The sequence below is a fragment of the Pyrus communis genome, chromosome 5 (genome assembly GCF_041283825.1).
Source record: "Pyrus communis isolate YQ-2024b chromosome 5, ASM4128382v1, whole genome shotgun sequence".
NCBI classification, from domain to species: Eukaryota; Viridiplantae; Streptophyta; class Magnoliopsida; order Rosales; family Rosaceae; genus Pyrus; species Pyrus communis.
In genome coordinates this window covers 18385700-18405958 of record NC_142569.1, presented here as the reverse complement: position 1 = coordinate 18405958, position 20259 = coordinate 18385700, and the positions used below count along the sequence as shown (strand labels likewise).

Below are 20259 nucleotides of genomic sequence, written 5' to 3'. Positions count from 1 at the left end.
AATTTTGGTAAGTTTTTGCTACCATAAAAAGCCCTAAACAATTTACTCTTCTCAGAGAAACTAACTTAGGCATCAGAGATCCATTGGCCTAATTCCTCCCCACCTCGTGGGCGCGTAAGGCTTAGGTCATTGAACAAAGGTGTTAATTATTTCGAAGGTGCACTTTCGTCAAAGCTAGAGACGGCAGAAATTTGCATTGACAAATTGGTGCTTTCATTGAGAGCTAATTCTAATACTCAAATAAGCCTCTTGCATTTGGTTACTTGAATTTTCTATTACGTTGAATTTTTCACACGTCGTATATTAATTTTTCCTAGAAAAGTTTATTGATCAAACCCTGGAGAAAGGATACAATGATAGGAAATTCAAAAACCACAACGAATAGAACCTTGTACGTATAAGGATTTGGACCGGAGAGCGGAGACTAAGACATAGCCCCACGACGGCGGTCTTTAAAACTCAACGCGATGGAGGGAGGAGCCCTATCATTGCGGTCCGCACCACCACCGTTGCCACGACCCAGCAGCCACAGTATGGCCACCAGGCCATGGCCCAATCTCTTACACCGTTGCCCTTGCAACGCACAGACCACCAAAATCCTAGGCAAGAGCCCCAGGTCTATCCACTAGCTCATAGGTAGAAGACTTAGGTCTATGGAGAAGCAGGCTGAGCCCAAAAGGCCCAGACCACTGCAACCCAAGATGCAGCAGCTGGAGCCTAGCTAGGAGCCCAAGGCCAGCTGCCACACATGCGAACCCAGCGAGCCCACACATATAGCCTGCCCCACGACCTGCTCTGGTGACTCAGCCCGTGGCCCAATCCAATCTGAGGCCACCTCCTGCGATCTAGATTCTAACCACCAGTCTGGCGATCGACCTAGGGTTATTTTCACCTCATTTTTCTACAAACATGCCCACTTTGGGCTCAAGCTTTGTACCTGCAGTCCATTACACTTCCACCATACATGGGTACGCTTATTATCTAGACTCTTCCAATCCAAATGGTGAGCACCACCTACCCTACCAAGTCACCAATTTGACAAGCGCCCTCGCACAACAAACTATCTTGGTAACCAGCTCCTTGAATGCATTAAGATGCAGTGCACCCCAGACGAGGTGTCCCGAAGTAGGACATGGACGGAAGAACATGACTCATTCCAGCGACGTCCCAGCAAAGAGCCACTTAGCCTGCCATGAACTGTGTGTTCGGGTAGTGTGCACTCTTGTTTGGGCCCTTAAGAAAACGTCTTTTCTCACCTCAGTACGCATAAAAGCTTTCATTCCCAACTCGGCTAATGAGCCAGTGTGCATTCGAGGTTGGGTCACACTCTGATGAGTACTCAGGATATTCCAGGTGAAGGGTCTACATGAGGCTAGGCCCACAAGAAGATCCTTCTGCGAGGCACCAGAGTAAGCAGCCATATGAAAGACCGAGGAAAGAACAATACCAGTTCCACTCCAGGTCAACTGGCAGCCCCTGCTAAACGCGACGGCGAGCAGCACAGAATGAACCACGTGCACCATGAGTGCGACCTAAACGAGTAGGATATGCCGAAGAGCAACATGGACCAGCAGGTCAACATCAGGGGCAACCGGAGTCTCTGATGCCCTACCAGGTGCAAATCTAAGAAGAAGTACAAAGGTTTGTAGCAAAGCAGCTGCGTGGATTCTAGCGCATTGAGATTACCGATGATGTCTTTCATAAAGACGTGGCCAACATGAGCAGGTCACCATTTACAGATGAAATCAAGCAGACGAAATTAACGTGGAAGTTTAGCCCGCTATATTTCACCTTATTCAAATAAGATAAAGATCTGGACAGACACTTGATGCACTACCAAAGCGCCATGACCCTTTACAGCAACAATGACTATCTCATATGCAAAATGTTTGCCACGGCACTCCAAGTTGAGGCGCAAGACTGGTTCCACACCCTGCAGCCACGTTCAATCGGAAACTTCATCAAAATTTCCTTGGTTTTCACTAAGGAATATTCCTCCTACCGCTCGATCAAGAAGAAGTTTGACCACCTCTTCAACATGAAAAATGACCTAAAGAAGTCACTCTGCACATACATCAAGAGGTTCAAGACGCAAAAGGCGAAGATCGTCGGATGCGATGATATCTCAACTTTCCGGAAGAGGCTCCCAGCAAATCACCTACTTTTTAGAGAGCTAATCATGGGCGAAAACTTGACCCTGGCAGATTCTTATGCTTTGGCAGAAAAGCACTCCCTCTGGGATGAAGCCAAGCACTTCCAAAAGCCACTTAAGCAGCCATGCAAAGATGCAAAACCAGTTCAAAAGAAGGCAGATGATAAACTGTTCAATGACAAAAGGCAGAAAGCAGAGGCAGAGACCAATCCCCAATGAAAGGAGGCACATCGCCCAAAACGTACACCAAGTTCTCAGTCCCGATCAACCAGATCTTTCGCGACCTTAAGGACAAGCGATGGTTCAAGATACTGCAACTCATAAGGGGTGACACCTCCAAGATGGACCAGACGAAGTACTGTGCAATCCACGTAGGTTCGGGGCACGTAAAACGACTTAACCACATGGATGAAGTACCTTGAAAAGTTTGTGAAAGAAGGCAAGTGCGACAACAATATGTTGATAAGCCAGCTGTCCGGCCAAAGCGGGAAGCAGATGCCGAAGCTGAACCCCTAACCAAGACAATCTGAATCAACGACATCTTTGTCGAATCCGAGCATTTAGAGGCCACCAACAGTTCCAAGAAAAAGAAGATCCAGTATGCAAGATAGGTCTTTTAGGTTCAAGCCATAGATGTTATACCTAGATCAATCGTCGGCTATACTGAGCATAACGCTGAGAGATTAGACTTTCCTCATGACGACGTCTTGGTGATTTCTGCTCAACTGGCCCACGTCATCGTTGACATAATTATGGTAGACAACGGCTTCTCAGTCAATATCTTACAATTGTCAATCATCCAGAAGATGGGCCTAGAAAACATGATTAAACATAAAACAGAGGTCTTGACCAGATTCAATGGACTTACCTCAACTGTCATTGGCACAATCATGCCCTCCAATTGTCTCATCATAGACCTTCATGATTGTCAGCGACACATCTTCCCATAACGAGATATTAAGCTAACCTAGGCTAGTGAAGATTGAAGTTGTGACCTCGATCGAGTATCAGAAGATCCAATTTTGCATCCCAGGAAGAGCAGTCGAAGAGATCAAAGGCAACCAGGTCATATCTCGGCAATGCACTGCACAAGTTCTTAAAGAGTCAAAGATAAAGACTTTTTCCCCTGCAATGTTAGCTGAAGTGCAAAAAGACGATTCTACCTCCACTAAGAGATGAGCAACCAATGAAACTCTATTTTCCATGGCGTTTGGCTTTGAGGCGATCATTCATCCCAACGTCATGGTGCCGAGCACTAGCATTGTACTGTCGAATTTCGAGCAAAATGAGAAGGATGTAACCACAAACTTAAACTTGGCAGAAGAAGAGCACGATAAGGTTATCACCAGTATTGCGGCCTATCAGTAGCAACTCATCTCTAACTACAACAAGAGGGTGAAGATCCAGTAGTTCCAACCAGGAAACTTAGTCCACAGAAAAGCCTTCGTAACCGTCCATCGGGAATGCTCCAAAAACATGGCTCACATCTAGGAAGGTCCGTACAAAATCAGCCGAGTAGACGGAAATGGTAGCTACACCCTCACCATTATGAGCGACAAAGAAATCGAAAAGCAGTGGAATGCCTACAACCTGAGAAAGTACTATGTGTGGCCTTCTACCATTCCTTGGACCCTATTCAAGACAAATAAAGTTCAAAGACTCAAGCAGCTTGACGAACAAGACTTCGCATGCTGAGAACTATCAGTTGTTATGTTATTACTGCCTACAAGAAAACTTATTACATTTCTTTATTTTCAATGAACACTAAAGGAATTACTTGCAAACCCACCTCTGTGACAGCAAAAGACAGCCCTACCATTACAGACATGGCGTGTGTTACCTCATCATGAGAGGGTAAACTGATCCGGGATATCCAAATGTGGATGGATTTTAGGATTGCTCAGTTCCCTTTGAATGCATTGACTACCTACGCTAGATTGCTCCCAAAATTGGCCATAATAGATTTTTCCTAAAAAGACTTAGTCAATTGAAGGATTCAATTCCACGAGAGCCCGGGTCTCTAACAGGAAAAGACACTAAGTGCAGGATCCCTGCCCATGAAAGAATTCAAGTGACTAGATGCTTCGTCCTCAACGTGTAAGTCTTCATGAACGTAACTCGACTCTAAAGTGTTGCAATACTAGTTAAGTGACCTACGAAATTGAGTTACAAATTGTTACCCTAGAGATCCATATCGAGCGGCATGCAGCTTAGAAGATCAAAAGACCAACAATTCGAAAGGATATAGCCTATAAGGCGCGATTTTGCCTACACATTAAGCCAAAAATGCCTCTAAGAGCCAGGGAAGATGCCTAAGTGGTCACACAGGACGTTTGCTTCTGTAAGTAAGACGCTCGACCGACGACCCAATGGCTGGCAACCCATGACAATTTGTAAGTCGAGACTTACGCCTATTATGACTACACAGACCCGTTTGCTTATTTAAAAGTAGCACTTCGAGTCAATGGCTTACGGTTAAGGTTTTGTAAGAGTTAAAGCCGAAATGTACAACTATAGCAGCTACGCGAACTCCTCTGCTTTCTATAAGAAACACACGTTCGGTCGTCGGCTTTATAAGTTAAAAATTTCGCAACATACCCTGGGAAGGCCAAGGCTCATGCAGCTACTAAAGCTGAAATGTACAACTATAGCAGCTACGTAAACTCATCTGCTTTATATAAGAAGCATGTGTCAGGCTGTCGGCTCTATAAGTTAAAATTTTTGCAATTATGCCCTTAAAGGGCCAAAGCTCGTGCAACCGCTAAAGTCGTAATGTATTATTATAGCAACTACGCGGATTCCTCTACTTTGTACGAGAAGCAGGTGTCCGAAAGCCATCTCTATAAGTTAAAAGTTTCGTAATTATGCCCCGGGAGGGCCAAGGCTCGTGTAACCGCTAAAGCTGAAATGTACGACTATAGCAGCTATGCAGACTCTTCTACTTTCTACGAGAAGCACAAGTCCATCCACTGGCTCTATAAGTTAAAAATTTTGCAACATGCCCTAAAAAGGGTGTCTTGTGCAATTGTTAAAGCTGAGATTCATGACTATAACAGTTACGCAGACTCGTCAGCTTCCTTCAGAGGCTACAAGTTCAGCTGCCGACTCTATATGTTAGAAATCTTGCTTTTTTTTTCCTCATGCAGGTAAAGCTCCTTGAGCATCAAAATCGAGATTAAAATCTAAGAGACGACGTGGGATTAACTGCTTCATTAAGGCAACTTACCCAACCGCCCATCTTATAGTAAAGTTTTGCAAAAGACATGGCGAAATAAAAAGATGAAGCAAAGCAAGGAAAGCTGTTTATTAAATTTCTAGCAAATTGATAAACTGGCTCGAAAGCCAACAAAGTTCAAATAAAGTAGAACAAAAAAGGAAAACAAGAAAATTCCTAAGTCTACACAAAAAAACTATTCATCAGTAGTTTGCGCAACCACTAGTTCCTCGACCGCCACGCTTTCAACAGCCATACTGCTCTCAGCAGCCAAAGCTTCCATCAGCTCATCCTTAGCCGCCCCTGCCTGGACTGCCTAACCCTCAGCTGCTCCACCAAATGCAGCCTCAAACGAGAAGTCAAGCAGATCAATGGGAGAAATAGAGAAAATCTTGAAGTACTTCTTAGAAAACTCATAATCCGATAGCCTACCCTGAAGATGGTCTACATAGCCGAGCTAGTAGAAATCGACCTGATAAGAAGCGAAAGCCACTTCATGACAGACCTTTTCATTCTTCAACTACACATTCTCCTCAACAAGCCCAATGTGAGCATCATGCAGCTTACCCAGTTCCTTTTTCATGTTTTCACTAGCAGACAGTGCACCTTGCTGATCCACTTCTTTATATTCAAACTTACTGGCAACATCCTTGAGATGAGACACTTCAGTATGCATAAAGACAAGCTTCTCGTCCTTGGCAAAACAAGCAGATCATAGCTTCAAATTAACACACTCAAGGTTCTTGACCATTGGTGCAACATAACTGACTTCCTTCACTGCATCTTCCAACATAGCCTAAGTCGCACTAAGCTTAGCCTTCAAATAGACAACCTCCTAATGAATAATCTCCAGCTACATAAAAGTGGGGGCATAAACATCAGACCATTTCAAAACGGCAAGTTCAGATTCGAGCTTTTCGGTCTTTTCAGCAGCCGAGCGAAGCTGAGCCGTCAACGCCACTTCCGCCTCCTTAGCACATTCGACAACATCCTGATCAACGCACATAGACTTAGCTACTATGATCAAAGTCTTATGCATTCTGGCAAGCAGGGATGACCTCTTTCAGTAGGCATCACGTTTCGCAAAAGAGTCTAAGCGGACGACAACTTTCCCAACATTATCAATAAACTTGGCGCATGCATCAACATCCTTAAGCAAGTCAGCATTCAACAGTGTACAAACCTCAGGAAACTCCTCAACCTTAGACTCAATGGATCTCTAACAACTGCCCATACGAGTATATTTCCCATTCTCAGCAGACAAATCAGTCATAGCGGAAGGAGGAACATGCCCAGGTGCCACCTTAGTAGTGGAATCTACCTTCCCGCTCTTCAATGCCGTGAGCTTTTTAGAAGTTGAATCAAACTTAGCTCCCGATGCACGCTTTAACACACACCCAGACACAGGGGGCACCACCGAACCTTTTCACTGGATAATCCTCTCAACAATAGCTCGAAGCAGCAGGTTTCACAGGCTCAGACTCAACGAGATTTTTCGTCCCCTTGGGAGAAGTCAAATTGATGAGAAGCTTCTCAACAGCAGACGAGCCCCCACGAGCAACAGAAGAAGTCATTGGCTTCTTTTCGGCCAAAGGCTCACAAGAAAGGGAGGAAGATATCTTATCTCCATCCTCATTGGCAGTAAGCTCTACAATAGCGATCGGGTGACCAAGTGCCTTATCTTTTATCCATTTTATCTCTTTATTAGGAGGCAACTAGCCTTTCTCCCGACGAAAAGGACTAAGCAACTAGTGCCACTCACGGTACTTAGCAGTAATGCCTAAGGCGATGTGCACTTTCTTCATATCTGCCGAAGTTCTTGGAGTTGAGCCAAATTCCAAATCTACACAAAGAATGACGATCAATAAACTGAAGTCATAGAGCAGCTCAACAAAAATTCAAGCATGCCAGGAATGAAGCAGTTCACTTTCCACTGATAAAGTCTGTCAGAACACGCATTTCAGGAGAGGAGTTAGATTCCTACTCTCCACTTACCTCTAAGGTATCTCTCACCCACTCATGATCACCTTTTTCAGGAAGCATCAAGCAGCCTATAGTGAGATCTCAGCTGCCCCACACCTTCCTTGTGGCCAATTTCAAAAAAGTACTAGAACTCATTTATGGTCAAGCCACAATCAAAGAACCTGCTTAAGTTCAAAAACCCCACCATCATGCGAACTGCATTCAGGGAGCACTGAGATGGCGCGCATTTCTTGGAGCAGATCACCTCTTGGAAAAAAAAACAAGGCATGGGAAAAGTAAATCCTAACACGAAGTAATACGGATGGAAATTGATAGCCCTCTTCCTAGCAGTGGCACCCTCACCGCACGATTCATGGCTGCTATCGTCTTTCACCCGCTTAACTCGAATCCCTGATGGAATCGCATGCTTGTACGTCTCAAGAAAATCCTGAAATAGCTCATCGGAATTGATCTTGACATGTGCAGCCTTAAAGTAGTCTACCTTGTTGGAAAAAACCACCTTGACGGTACAAAGGTGTAGGGTATTTGTCACTTTTGCGATCGGAGGAAGACATCTCAAAATCTTTGCAAAAAGTATGAAGAAAAATATTTAGAAAGCAACTCGCGAGAAGAGGGAAAAAAAATCGCAAAGCCTAGCGCATCTGTCACCTCAGCCCGAGCTTAGCCTTGCACCTAGCCCATGTTAACCAACCTCCACCACCGCACCACCTGTGCACAGTAGCCCCGTGGCACCCTTGCCACATCCCCTCATGCCACCTAGGCCTTGCCGAGCCAATTTTTCAAGTCCCAAGACTTCCAAAAATTCAAGAAAAGGAAAAAATTCAAATTTTCTTACCTTGGTGCAACCCGGAGAAAAAGAACAACAACGAGAGATGACTCTTTGCAAGGGCAAGAGAAGAAGAAAGCTAGGGGAAGGGGAACAATTTTCCTCTAGCTTCTCTCTTCCTTGTTGGAATGATGATTGTTCTCCAAATTTATGTAATCTCTACTTAAGGCATAATTAAATAGGTATTAGGGGCAATTGGTTTCCTTTTCCTAGAAGAAGTCTATCTCCAAATCAAAAAAGAAGATCAAGTTCAAATTGGGAAACAACTCTACAAGCCCATGTAGCTTGGGATTTCTACACCTATTGCCCTTTTCCTTAGATACTCCCACGCGCAGTTCACACCCCTGAAGGTCCCAGCAGCTAAATACAGATCACATGTCATTGGCAAGGAAAAGTCAAAGCATTAAAGATAAGGATTAATTACCCACATCTTATCTTTAATACATTCCCAATTGAAGATTGACCTCATTCAAGTAATACCAATTTAAATCAATTAGGGATAATTACTCCATTATCTCAAGATATTATTTCCTATTTAATATCTTAAGAATATTTCTCCATAAATCTTGGCCAATAGGATGCCTCCATGTGTATGGTAAAACCCTAAACACTACGGTCAACCCTCTCCTTCTATATGTACCCCATGTATTACCAAATTTTGGTAAGCTTTTACTACCCTAAAAAGCTCTAAACACTTTACTCTTCTCAGAGAAACTAACTAAGGCCTTGGAAATCCATTAGCCTAAACCCCCCCCCCCCCACTCCAACCTCATGGGCACATGAGGCTTAGGTCTTTGATCAAAGGTGTTGATTGTTTTGCAGGTGCATTTTCGTCAAAGTTAGAGACAGTGAAAATTTGCATCGACACAAACAATCGAAATAATTTGGGGGCTCAATTTTTTTTCCAACTCTGTCGCATAATGTGAGATTCATAATGTTACGAGATTTAGATAAGAATCTTCAAGAAAAAGGTTTGGCTTTATAATGTCTCCTTTGAATTTATGAAAATATCATCGTACAATTGATAGGAATACCAACATTGTTCTTTGATTATGCATGCAATAATTAAAACAATGAATTTTATCCATTGTCCACTACAAGCATGGGTAACATGTCAAATTACACATGTTCCATATGCACTCAACGCAACCTCAATATATGGCTCATAAAATAACACCACCACAACTTCATCCATTTTATACTGAATTGTTTCTTAGAATTGCCAACCCAAAAACTTGTAGCTCACAGACTCTCTCCAAGAGATCGAGATTCACACAAAGATCAATCAGGCAATTGCAATAAGCCTTCCTTGCATCCGAATCATTCGAGTTATATTAAAAAGCTGTGATGCTTCGTTCTTGAAGTTTTCACTGTTGTCTTGCTTTTACACCGAAGTCTTACCAAAGTTTTTCATCAGCGCTCTCAATGCAATTGGCAAGCTTGCAAAGTTCTTTCTTTGATGTTTGAGTCATCACATTTAGGAGACAACCATAGAAACACTCATCTAGTGTTATAGCCGGTTTTAGAATGCAAGCATGCAAAAAACAAGTAAACTTTGAATACCATTTTGATTTGGTATTCAAATGATTTGGTATTCAGAACTGTAAATAGGAATGAATCGAACCAGAATCAATGTGATACAAACCGTACAATTTTAATAATAAATTTAAATAGAACTACACCAAACTAAACTGTTGATATTTCATAATCTTAATTCAAATTTGAAAGTAGAACCGCACCGTGCCCGAGCCTAGCCTGGACCCGTCAAATTTCATTAAACCTTCACAAACCAACCACGACGTCGTTTACCCGCTTCCCAGCTTCAAAATTTTCACACCACAAACCTTACTCACTTTCGCAGACGCGCGTGTTCATAACTGACCAAGTCCCCACTGGCCTCCAATAGTTCGAATAGTGTATGTCACTCCTCACAAGGCGCGTGGGATAACAAAGTGAAAATTCCTCAATTTATCTTTTCCAAAAGTTGTTATAATTTCGTTGATGAAGCAATTCCAAACGCACACGGAGAGAGAGAGAGTTCAATAAGGATAATTTAAATCGATTGAAACCCTAGAATCGAAAGCGAATTTCAATTGTTTCTTCAATTGGGTGTTTGAGTTTGCTCCTCCTCAATGGGGTTGTGGGAAGCTTTTCTCAATTGGCTGCGAAGGTACAGATATATATATATATATATATTATTATTTTTTTTTTTTTTGTTTTTAATATTTCGGTTCTAATTAATTTGTTCTTGTAGTTGTAGCCTTGATGCTGAGAAAGTCTGGGAAATTAGAATATTGGATTGAATTTTATGGAAAATTTTAATCTTTTTCAGTTTTAATAGTCGTGGAGCGGGGACAATTGATTTTCCCGCTAAACCGAATTTTGTTTTTGCTATTCAGTTTGATTCCGTTAATACTGCATTCTTTTCGAGAGATTTTAGATTTTCTTCGTTTATGTTTGGCTGATGAGAAAAAAAGTAGGGAAAAAAAAAAGATAGAGCTGAAGCTTTGAGTCTCTAAATTTCAATTGTGAAGAACTTTTGAATCCAGACATGATTGACAATTGGATTAATCGAAAACCAATCTTTCTGGTTGTTTGTTTTACTTGAAAAGCTGTCGATTTTTTATGAGAGGAGTAGCTTTTAGCGTAGAAGTATATTTCGATTCTTTCAGTTCTATTTGGCCCTCGATCGTGTAGTAATGTAGGTGTATGTGTGTCGATATGTATCGCCCCAGTTCATTTTCGATTCTTGCCAAAGAGGAATTTGAACCACATTATTGTTAGTCCATTGTGAGGCTAATCCCAACCCTGTAGATATATCATTTGTTCAAAAAAAAAAAGGATGTGTTCTGGTGGTGAATTAGCATTATTCAGCGTATGTTCTGCCATATGATTGTTATTTAATTAGCATACTCGCCCATTTTCTGTGAGTAACATCTTCTGCTAAAGATTTTAATTTCTTTGGTCCGTGCTTTTGCTTCATGTTTCCTGGATTAGTTTATGGTGTTTTACGTGCCTGGAATTCGATCAGCTAAGAAGCCACTGAATCTAAAACATAACTTAATGTGTGTATCTAACTGATTTCTTTGCTTATTGTACCAGTCATATTGTTTATTAGTGACCCAATGTATGCATAAAGTACAGACTCATGTCAAAAGTAAAAATTTTAGAGTCTTTCAGTTTAAATGACTTACTAGTATGCTTTCTTTCTCCCCTCCTGTAGCCTCTTTTTCAAGCAAGAAATGGAGCTATCCTTAATAGGCCTTCAAAATGCTGGGAAAACATCGCTTGTAAATGTTATTGCAGTAAGTAAAATATTTGTTTGTTTCTGGTGAAATATATTTTGTAATTCATATGTCCCTGTTTCGTTTTGATGCTGATGGCTTAATTTTGTTTCTTGATGTTGTCCTTAGACTGGTGGATATAGTGAAGACATGATCCCGACGGTATGTCATTTTTTCAAGAATTCATTACATGCGTTTAACTCTGTTTCTAGGAAATTTTCTTTCTTCAAAACTTGTCATTGTGTTGCCACAATTATCTTTTACGGTTAATCGGTTCTTTAGATATCTTTCATAAGGCATCTCTTTTGTCTACAGGTTGGATTCAATATGAGGAAGGTAACAAAAGGGAATGTCACAATAAAGTTGTGGGATCTTGGTGGTCAGCCAAGGTTTCGAAGCATGTGGGAAAGATATTGCCGTGCAGTTTCCTCTATCGTGTATGTATTTTTTTACATTTTACATTTTGTAGGCGTATCGTTCAGGTGTTCCCTTTTTCTTTTCCAGATACTACAGTAAACATGTGGTTATTGCTGGTCAGATACTAGGATTGTTAGTATTTTCTTTACACATCCAGAAATGTGATTACCGGTCTTCCATAAGATGTTTTATCTTTTGTAAGCAATTTTCTCCTGTTAAATTCCCGTGACTTTCTTCATTTTGCAGTTATGTTGTGGATGCTGCTGATTATGATAACTTGCCAGTCTCAAGAAGAGAACTTCATGACCTGTTGAGTAAGCCGTCACTAAATGGTATTCCACTGCTGGTATTAGGTAACAAGATTGACAAAAAGGAAGCTCTGTCTAAAGAGGATTTGACAGGAGAGATGTAAGTGAACCCTTTCATACTTTGTGTTATTTTAATATATGAATTGTGTATTGAGCATCATTTTCTGCCGTGCAGGGATCTGAAGTCCATCACCGACAGGGAAGTTTGTTGCTTCATGATATCCTGCAAGAACTCTACCAACATTGATACGGTCATTGATTGGCTTGTAAAGCATTCGAAGTCAAAAAATTGAGTTCTTTCCTACTCGCACCGATGACATTATTCCATTTAAGAGAGTGGATTTCAATCCGTTTTTGAAGTGACTATCGTTGTTTGCTCAGTCTGGTTTGTTGATATCTGACCATCCGTCATCGTCTTGTGTTATGTGCTTGGCATAGTGTTGTTTTGGTAAACATGTGTTGGAAGACACTATGATTTGAGTTTATATATGTATAGAATTTGACTCTCTGAATTGTAATGTACAGAATTGAGTTGTTGCATATATTATTTTGGTGAAAAAATTTGAGTGAGATAAAAGTAGTGCAACTCAATAATTAAGAATATATCCTAAACTTTTAGCTAATTACGAATTACCCACACTTCAGCTACCCCAAAAAGACCTTTAATTCAACATTGTCGTCTATGAGGTTAGGTCAAATGGTTATTAACAATAATTCCGAAAATTTTAAATCCAAAGATATCGATTTTGCATTTAATTTCGCAATACTGTATTGTATACCTTTAAATCCAAAGATGCCGATTTTACATGCGTTTAAATCTGTTTCTGAGAGAGAAAAAAATGTATTGTATACCTTTAAAAAGCTAAGTAAAAATTGTCATTTAGTACTACGGTCTAGTGGTATTTCTTTTCATTTGTAAGTCAAATGTCTTAGGTTCGATTCTTGTCAAAAGCTAGTTTGAACCACATTATTGTTTGTCTATTATGAGGTTAAACTCATCCCTCTTCTCTTTTTATAGATAATATCGTTCGTTAAAAAAAAAAAAAAAAAAAAAGTAAAAACTTAAACTGAGAGATATTTATTTAGGAATACTGAGAATGAACTCAATAATTAGTGTATCCGGATTGTTATTTAGTTTATAATTGAGATTTAACAAGTTTTTTTTGTACATAGCATTCCTTTAATACAAGTGAGGCTTTAAATTTAAAAAACTAACATGTTCAATACCAACTACTGCTTATTTATTGTGAGGCTTGACGCACTTTGACCTCAATATAATTGAAGAATATTAGCAACCTTCTCATTTGAACATTTTTTACTCTCCTTTTAATCTTGCAATGTCGCTTGATGATTGAAACCATCTACACTATTTAAAGATCATCTGTGCAAAAAAGCAATTAAATTTAAAATTGTTTAGTCATCTAATGATAATCCAATAATTATGCAAACCATGTTTGTCGCTTAAGCATTGACATTTTGACAACATTAATAAAAATGTTAAACGATTTCTAATTTAATTGATTTTATAAAAAATAATCTTTAAAGAGTAATTTAAAAAATAGATTTTTTGATCATTAAGCAATGTTACACGAGACAAAAATGAGAGCCAAAAATTTTAAGAGAGAAAATCTAATTGAACATGTTGGTAGCATCTCACGTAAGAGCAGTTCCACTACTAGGCATCCCTCATGGGATAGGCGGCATAATCTCCTCCACCCTCCAAAATTGGTCTCCAGCCAACAATTGTCTGGCCCAGCCTTTAGGCCATGTAACGCAATTTTGATGTTATGGCGACATCGGCTCTATTAAAAATAATTAAAAATATAACTATGAATACATAATCATGTTCTTCTACTTTACACATATTTCAATATCTCAAATATTTCAAGCAATCTCTCATTATTATTCCAAATTAAAAACAAACTTACTTTATATTATTTTATAATAAGAAATAGTAATATTTTAATATAAATTGTCTGAACTATTTATTTTAAAAATTGAGATGCACTTGAGTAGTTACTATTTATTACCCGCTATTATTATTCGATTTGGTGGATTGAATTGAGTATAGTCGATTAGGATTTTTAGGAGTGAAAGTGGTCTAATAGCATCAAGGAATAAATTAAAATAAACTTGACCGTCTCCCGCTTGGAAGGCGAGAAAGATTAAAGGGTAAAGAACGCCCACGTGGCGCCAAAGCAAACAGAGTCCAAAGGCCACAGTGGAGAGATTCCTTTCTCGGTAAAACCCCTTTTGAGCTCAATACCCACCACCACCAACGCCACTCACTCACCAAGCTCTCTCTCTCTCTCCCTCTCTCCCCCCCCCTGCTGGTGTTCCACCTCGTCGCTGTGTATTTCATGAAGTCCGGAGATGATGAGAGAAAATCAGTCATCGGAAAATTCGAAGCCGGTAAAACTGAAACTTTCTTCAGGTCAGAAAGGGTGGCTTAATAAGTTATTTGGGTTTCGTTTCGTTTCATAACTATATATCTGATTAATTTTTCTCCTTGCTTTTTAGTTGGTTAAATATTTCAATTTGGAAAAGTATCTGTTCCTAATAATTACATGCTACTTCATATTTTTTAGAGTAAATTTGAGTCCTCTGTTTTAAGCTTCTCCGTTGAGGTCGATGAGGCAAATCAAAAAGTAGAAAAATGAAAAGAAAAAAAATCAAATTGAAAAAAAGGGGCATTCCGAGAATCGAACTCGGGACCTCTCGCACCCAAAGCGAGAATCATACCACTAGACCAAATGCCCTCGATATGTTGGCTAATACCTGCAACTCATAATTACTTGGATCTAGGATTTGTTTTCTTTTATTAATAGCATTCATCCAGATTCAGTAGCTTCCTTTTTTCTGTTTACTTGTTCCTTATGGATATTTTGTTGGACTTTAATTAATTTAATGTATGCCCTGAATAAGAGAGAAACTTCGGTTCGACTAGGGCAGCTCTTACATGGGACGGGGTTCGGTTGGCTCCCCAAATCACATTGGATGAGACCAGTGTGAGGTTGGATGGGAGCATGCAAAGTACAGGGGTCCAAAGGTTTTGTGAGAGGTGTCCAAGGAACGACATGTTTCGTATCCCTGCCCAAGTTTTTCTCCAAAAGTTGGGTGCCCTGGATGAGATAGTCACGCTAGTTAAGCTCGCAGATTACGATCATGAGAATGACTTTGAAATTCCCTTCCCCATCCCATGTTTGGAAAGCACAATCTTGGGAACGCTAATCTTGGCTCATGGGTATAAATGTGGAATTTTGAAACCTTTGGCCCCCTAGTATAAATTCACTAGGGGCTTCAAAGTATTGATTAACTCTCCTTGGTCGTGAAAATCGGCATAAATTAACAAATGGAGCACCGATGCTTTGTGTGGTACAATTGTAAAGTAGGGTTCTCTGGCTAGGGTGCACATCTAATGGTTTCTTACTAATATTTAGTTCAGTTAGCATCAAAACTGGTGTTTGAAACAGCATCTTCGGATTACTAGGTGTCGTGAGTTGATTTAAGTCCGTGTACGTGATATCAATGGAATTTCAAGAAATCGAACTCTTCATCTCTTGCAACATGTTTAGAGCAATCCTATATGAATTAAAAAAAAAAAAAAAAAAAAAAAGGAGTAAAACGTCGTATGGGCCACATTTTCTGATCAGCTAAATGATGTTTACTTGTCATAACGGGTGCTAGTGTTTACGTAACTTTTGTTCATGTTTTTGTTGGCTTTAGCTGATTGGCGTGATTGATTAAGTTTAGTACTTTCTGTGGCTGATAATATCCGATCCTCTGTTTCAAGTGTTTTGCAATTTTTTTTCTGCTCGAGTTTTTGTTAGGCGTTATGTGTGGATTGCTGGCTAAGATGAAATAGGATTATAGGATTAAAATAAAACCTAAAAAGTTACAAAAAAAGGGGGCATTCCGAGAATCGAACTCGGGACCTCTCGCACCCAAAGCGAGAATCATACCACTAGACCAAATGCCCTGACAATCAGTATTTACACGTGGAAATGGTAATTATCTTAATCTGTGATTAGTTTTTTATGCTATTGCATTGATCCAGTTTCTCCTATTGCCATATACTTGGTTCTTGTGGATACAGCGTCTGACCTCTTATGTTGTGTTTCCCATGAAGTTATATGACTGATACAATAAAATGCAGAATTCTACTTAAAATACTAGTAGCTTAACATTAAGTATCGATACATTGGTTCTGAAATTTTGTATAAATTAGCAATTGGAATGTTTCTATCTGTGCTACAATTTATAAGTAGGGTTCTCTAGGTTACACATTTAATCGTGTCTTGCTAATATTTCTTAAAGCTAGCTCCGATCTTTTTTGCCTAAGAAACTAAAACTTGTTCAGAAAACTAAACTTAACATCTTGTGTTGATGAAGTGCAGGTGTGGTAAAATCTAAATGTTTGAGGTAGGGCATTTCCTGAAAGAGCCTCAAGTAGTCGGAAGCAAGAATTATACGGTGCACCAAGCCTTATCAATGACATCCAAGTACTGAACTCTTCATCTTTCGCAACCAAATCAAGAAGAGTAATGTTCCTTCAAAAAAGAATAGCCACAGGTAACGCAAAAAGGGGCATTCCGAGAATCGAACTCGGGACCTCTCGCACCCAAAGCGAGAATCATACCACTAGACCAAATGCCCTATATAAGGATGATTAGAACGTGCAAATAGTTAATTAGCCTGACAAAGGATTGGTTCTCTTTTGTCTACTCTTCATGTGATATGCCCGTGGATTTGCAATCTAACCTTCAAATGTTTGGTTTGACCTGCAGATGCGTCACTATCACGAAGACAGTGATGCAATTTACCGTGGAACTATTCAATATAAGTTGTATTGATTTGGTTGAATATGTTACGTTGGTTTTTCACATTCTTCAACATAAATAAAGTCTACAATTTTGTATTCGAGGCACTTCTTCGATGGTCCCCGTATGCCCCGCCTACCGGCATGGGTTGCCACATCCAATGAGGCTAATCCAGCAGAGGATATTTAAAGAAATTATCTGTTTAAGAATTTGTGTAGAGGCTATGATGTTAGTTGATTAGAAATTGACTCCCCCAATTATGTCACAACTAACATCATGATGAAATTCTAGCAATCGAGTACTTTTAGGCCCATCACCCTACTGTTTGTCTTCTTTTTTCTTTTTTCTTTTTGGGTGAACACTGTTTTCGTCTTTGACATTAGCATTTTAACACCTCTTTGACGGATTTGATAGAATTCAGACACTCAATCAAGTTCGGAGTGTTAAGATGTGGAATTTGAGTTTTACGGAGAAAAGTGAGGTTGAAATGAAGTTGAGAAAGAATAGATAAATGATAGTTACCTTCTCCTTTATTTTTAAGATTCAATAATATTATTTGATGATGTGAAACTTTTATTTTCTGTTATTTTAAAAAAAAAATCATGTCTACCGAAAATCAACCAAATCGAAAATCGTTTAACCATTCGATTATGTTTTCATGATTACATTGTTTAATTGAGGAACATGGTTCATCTATTATTGGATAAAAGGTCAAATGACTAAATGAATTTGAATCATCAAATGATATATCAAGTGATCCTCTACCACAGTGGTGGATAAAAGTGTTGTCATTGCATTATGGTATGGTTCGAATGCCGTCAATTCTCTAATCTAATATCTAATCTAACAAATTTATCGTTTGATAATATAAAAAAAATCATAAAATAATATTGAAGAATCGTAAACATAATAAACACAAACTGAAAAGAGAATTTACAAAAAGAAATGTAGCCTGGCAATATTTTCTCCGCAAAACTACTAAAAATGGTAAATTAATCTCGAAATTATACGAAAAATAGTAAAAAAAAAAAAGCAGACATAATAAAACATATGTAAAGGAAAATGCTAGAAAGGATATTGGATGGAATGGAATTGCTTTAAGTTCGGACAGCATGATTGCCAAATGGCCACAGCCATCCGCTTTTCTACAAATTTAGCTTCGGAGTCGCCCGCAACTCCCTCCCACCCACAACTTTTCATCTCCCTCCCCCTCTCCAGTTTCCAATAAATAACTAGGGGAGTGAAAACATAGAAGGATTTAGGAAAAAACAACTGGTTAAGGACAACGAAAGCTAGGGTGCTGCAGGCTCTATCTCCCTCTGTCACTTTTCTCTCACTTGGTCTTGATTTCAAAGGGTTGGTGGTGGTGAGTTGAGGTTGTGGGTTGGAAGCCGTAGGCCATGGCAAGCTTTGCAAGCACCACGCAGAAGTGTACGGCCTGCGAAAAGACGGTGTATCTGGTTGATCGGCTGGCTGCCGATTCCAGAATTTTCCACAAGGCCTGCTTCCGATGCCACCACTGCAAGAGTACCCTCAAGGTACATAATTAACTTTTACATGAACTGTTGCTCGTTATGTGAATTCCATGCATGCACGTATCGCTCCTTTTTCATGTTTTCTTTTCTGTTCTAATAACATTCTGTAAAGTTCAAACCTAAGACATCTTACAATTTGATACGAAAAATACAATTAGATCAAGAGTTCTAATCAATGATGATTCTTCATTTTTACTTTTATTGCCAGCATGTGCTTCGATTAAAATACCTGGAATTACATGGTTTTGCTCAATTTCGAAGCGAAAATCCTGTTGAATTATAAGGAAAATTCAGTAATATTTTCTCTTTTTTTTTTTTTTTTTTGTGGTTTCATTTGCAGCTCATCAACTATTGTTCATTTGAGGGGGTTCTCTACTGCAGGCCTCACTATGATCAACTCTTCAAGCGAACTGGCAGCCTGGACAAGAGTTTTGAAGGTAAAATCTAAAAAACAATTGCCTCTGTTAATCTCTTTTATCTTATACCTCTTTTTGCTGGGAATTTTTACTCTTAAAAAACCCGAAAAAAACTTAACTTTGTTAATTTTGTTTCAGGAACACCAAAAGTCGTAAAGCCAGCAAGACCTACGGAAAATGAGGTAAAAGATCTCTTTTGCCAAGTGAGATAAAATTGAAGGTTCAGAATACAATTATTAAAAACCGTATTAAAGACCTTTACTGATATACTCCAGTTATGGACAGACATCCCTTCTTATATTAAAAAACGTATTTTTGATATGTCATTGATAAGCGTCGATACCATTATTGTTGCCAACAAAACATGTCAACACGTTATGGATGCATTACAGACCGTGTCAATTCATGCCCTAAAAAAGTAAAGAACAAACGTCATACACAAAGAATTTATGTCAGGGACTAAAGTATGTTGCTAATAAGAATTAAATTTGACTCTTGCAGAATGCCAAGTCAGTCTCAAACTTGTTTGCCGGTACCAGAGATAAATGTGTGGGCTGTGAGAAAACTGTTTATCCAATTGAGAAGGTAAAAACCTACGTAATTTTTTGCTACCATTATATGAAAGCTCAAATTTTCTTCCATTGATTGCATTCAAACCCTTATAAACAAAATCTTAAATTATTAAATTAATGTTCCTCCAAAGGTTTCCGTCAACGGGACTCCATACCACAAGAGTTGCTTCAAATGCAGCCATGGAGGTTGCACCATAAGCCCATCCAATTACATTGCACATGAAGGAAAGCTCTACTGCAAACACCACCACATCCAACTCTTCAAGGAGAAAGGAAATTACAGCCAGCTCGAAAATGAACGCGAAAAGCTTACAATGACCGAGCAAGCCACTCCTATGGAGATTGCTGCTGAATCATGATCCATCCCTTTCTCCTTGTGTGATTTCCACCATTTATGTCGTTGGTATGTCTTGTTTTGTTTCCTGATCATTATACATGGGCACTCGGATGTATCGCGAGATTGAATGTATTCGGGTATGAATGGTTTGCTTTGAGGGTTTTTACTGCAGCATTTTAAAACATTTATCGTCTCTATTTTTCAATTTCTTTCTACTTTACCACGTGCTTCAAAAGAACACTACTCGACTCCTTACATACGCAAGTTATTCCTCTTTTAACAAATCACCGTCTGACACATGAAAAATATCTCATTTAAATCCCAAAAACAAAATTTTCAACACGGGTCAATTATAATTCGTCTGCAAAACAGAGTGACTCCATAACTTTTACGTC

At 39.4% G+C, this 20259-nt stretch overlaps 2 protein-coding genes, 1 long non-coding RNA gene and 3 other non-coding genes across 6 annotated transcripts; 3 read left to right on the top strand and 3 right to left on the bottom strand.

Moving 5' to 3' along the window:
• The first annotated feature begins 10176 nt into the window (after positions 1-10176).
• On the top strand, positions 10177-12807 carry LOC137726243 (ADP-ribosylation factor-like protein 8a). Its single transcript, XM_068465137.2, has 6 exons — positions 10177-10345; positions 11399-11480; positions 11589-11621; positions 11775-11896; positions 12123-12284; positions 12360-12807. The coding sequence occupies exons 1-6, from the start codon at positions 10308-10310 to the stop codon at positions 12475-12477; spliced, it is 555 nt and encodes a 184-aa protein (XP_068321238.2). The 5' UTR covers positions 10177-10307; the 3' UTR covers positions 12478-12807.
• A 1557-nt stretch (positions 12808-14364) lies between these two features.
• On the top strand, positions 14365-17102 carry LOC148696921 (uncharacterized). Its single transcript, XR_015962889.1, has 2 exons — positions 14365-14618; positions 16582-17102. It is a non-coding gene; the product is annotated as an uncharacterized LOC148696921 (long non-coding RNA).
• On the bottom strand, positions 14872-14943 carry TRNAP-UGG (transfer RNA proline (anticodon UGG)). Its single transcript has one exon. It is a non-coding gene; the product is annotated as a tRNA-Pro (tRNA).
• On the bottom strand, positions 16092-16163 carry TRNAP-UGG (transfer RNA proline (anticodon UGG)). The gene has a single exon. It is a non-coding gene; the product is annotated as a tRNA-Pro (tRNA).
• TRNAP-UGG (transfer RNA proline (anticodon UGG)) lies at positions 16769-16840 on the bottom strand. Its single transcript has one exon. It is a non-coding gene; the product is annotated as a tRNA-Pro (tRNA).
• Positions 17103-18182: 1080 nt separating the features above from the next.
• LOC137725996 (LIM domain-containing protein WLIM1) lies at positions 18183-20028 on the top strand. The gene is made up of 5 exons (XM_068464845.2): positions 18183-18542; positions 18880-18976; positions 19094-19137; positions 19457-19540; positions 19659-20028. Exons 1-5 carry the CDS (start codon positions 18405-18407, stop codon positions 19884-19886), a joined length of 591 nt encoding a protein of 196 aa, XP_068320946.2. The 5' UTR covers positions 18183-18404; the 3' UTR covers positions 19887-20028.
• The last annotated feature ends 231 nt before the right edge of the window (positions 20029-20259 follow it).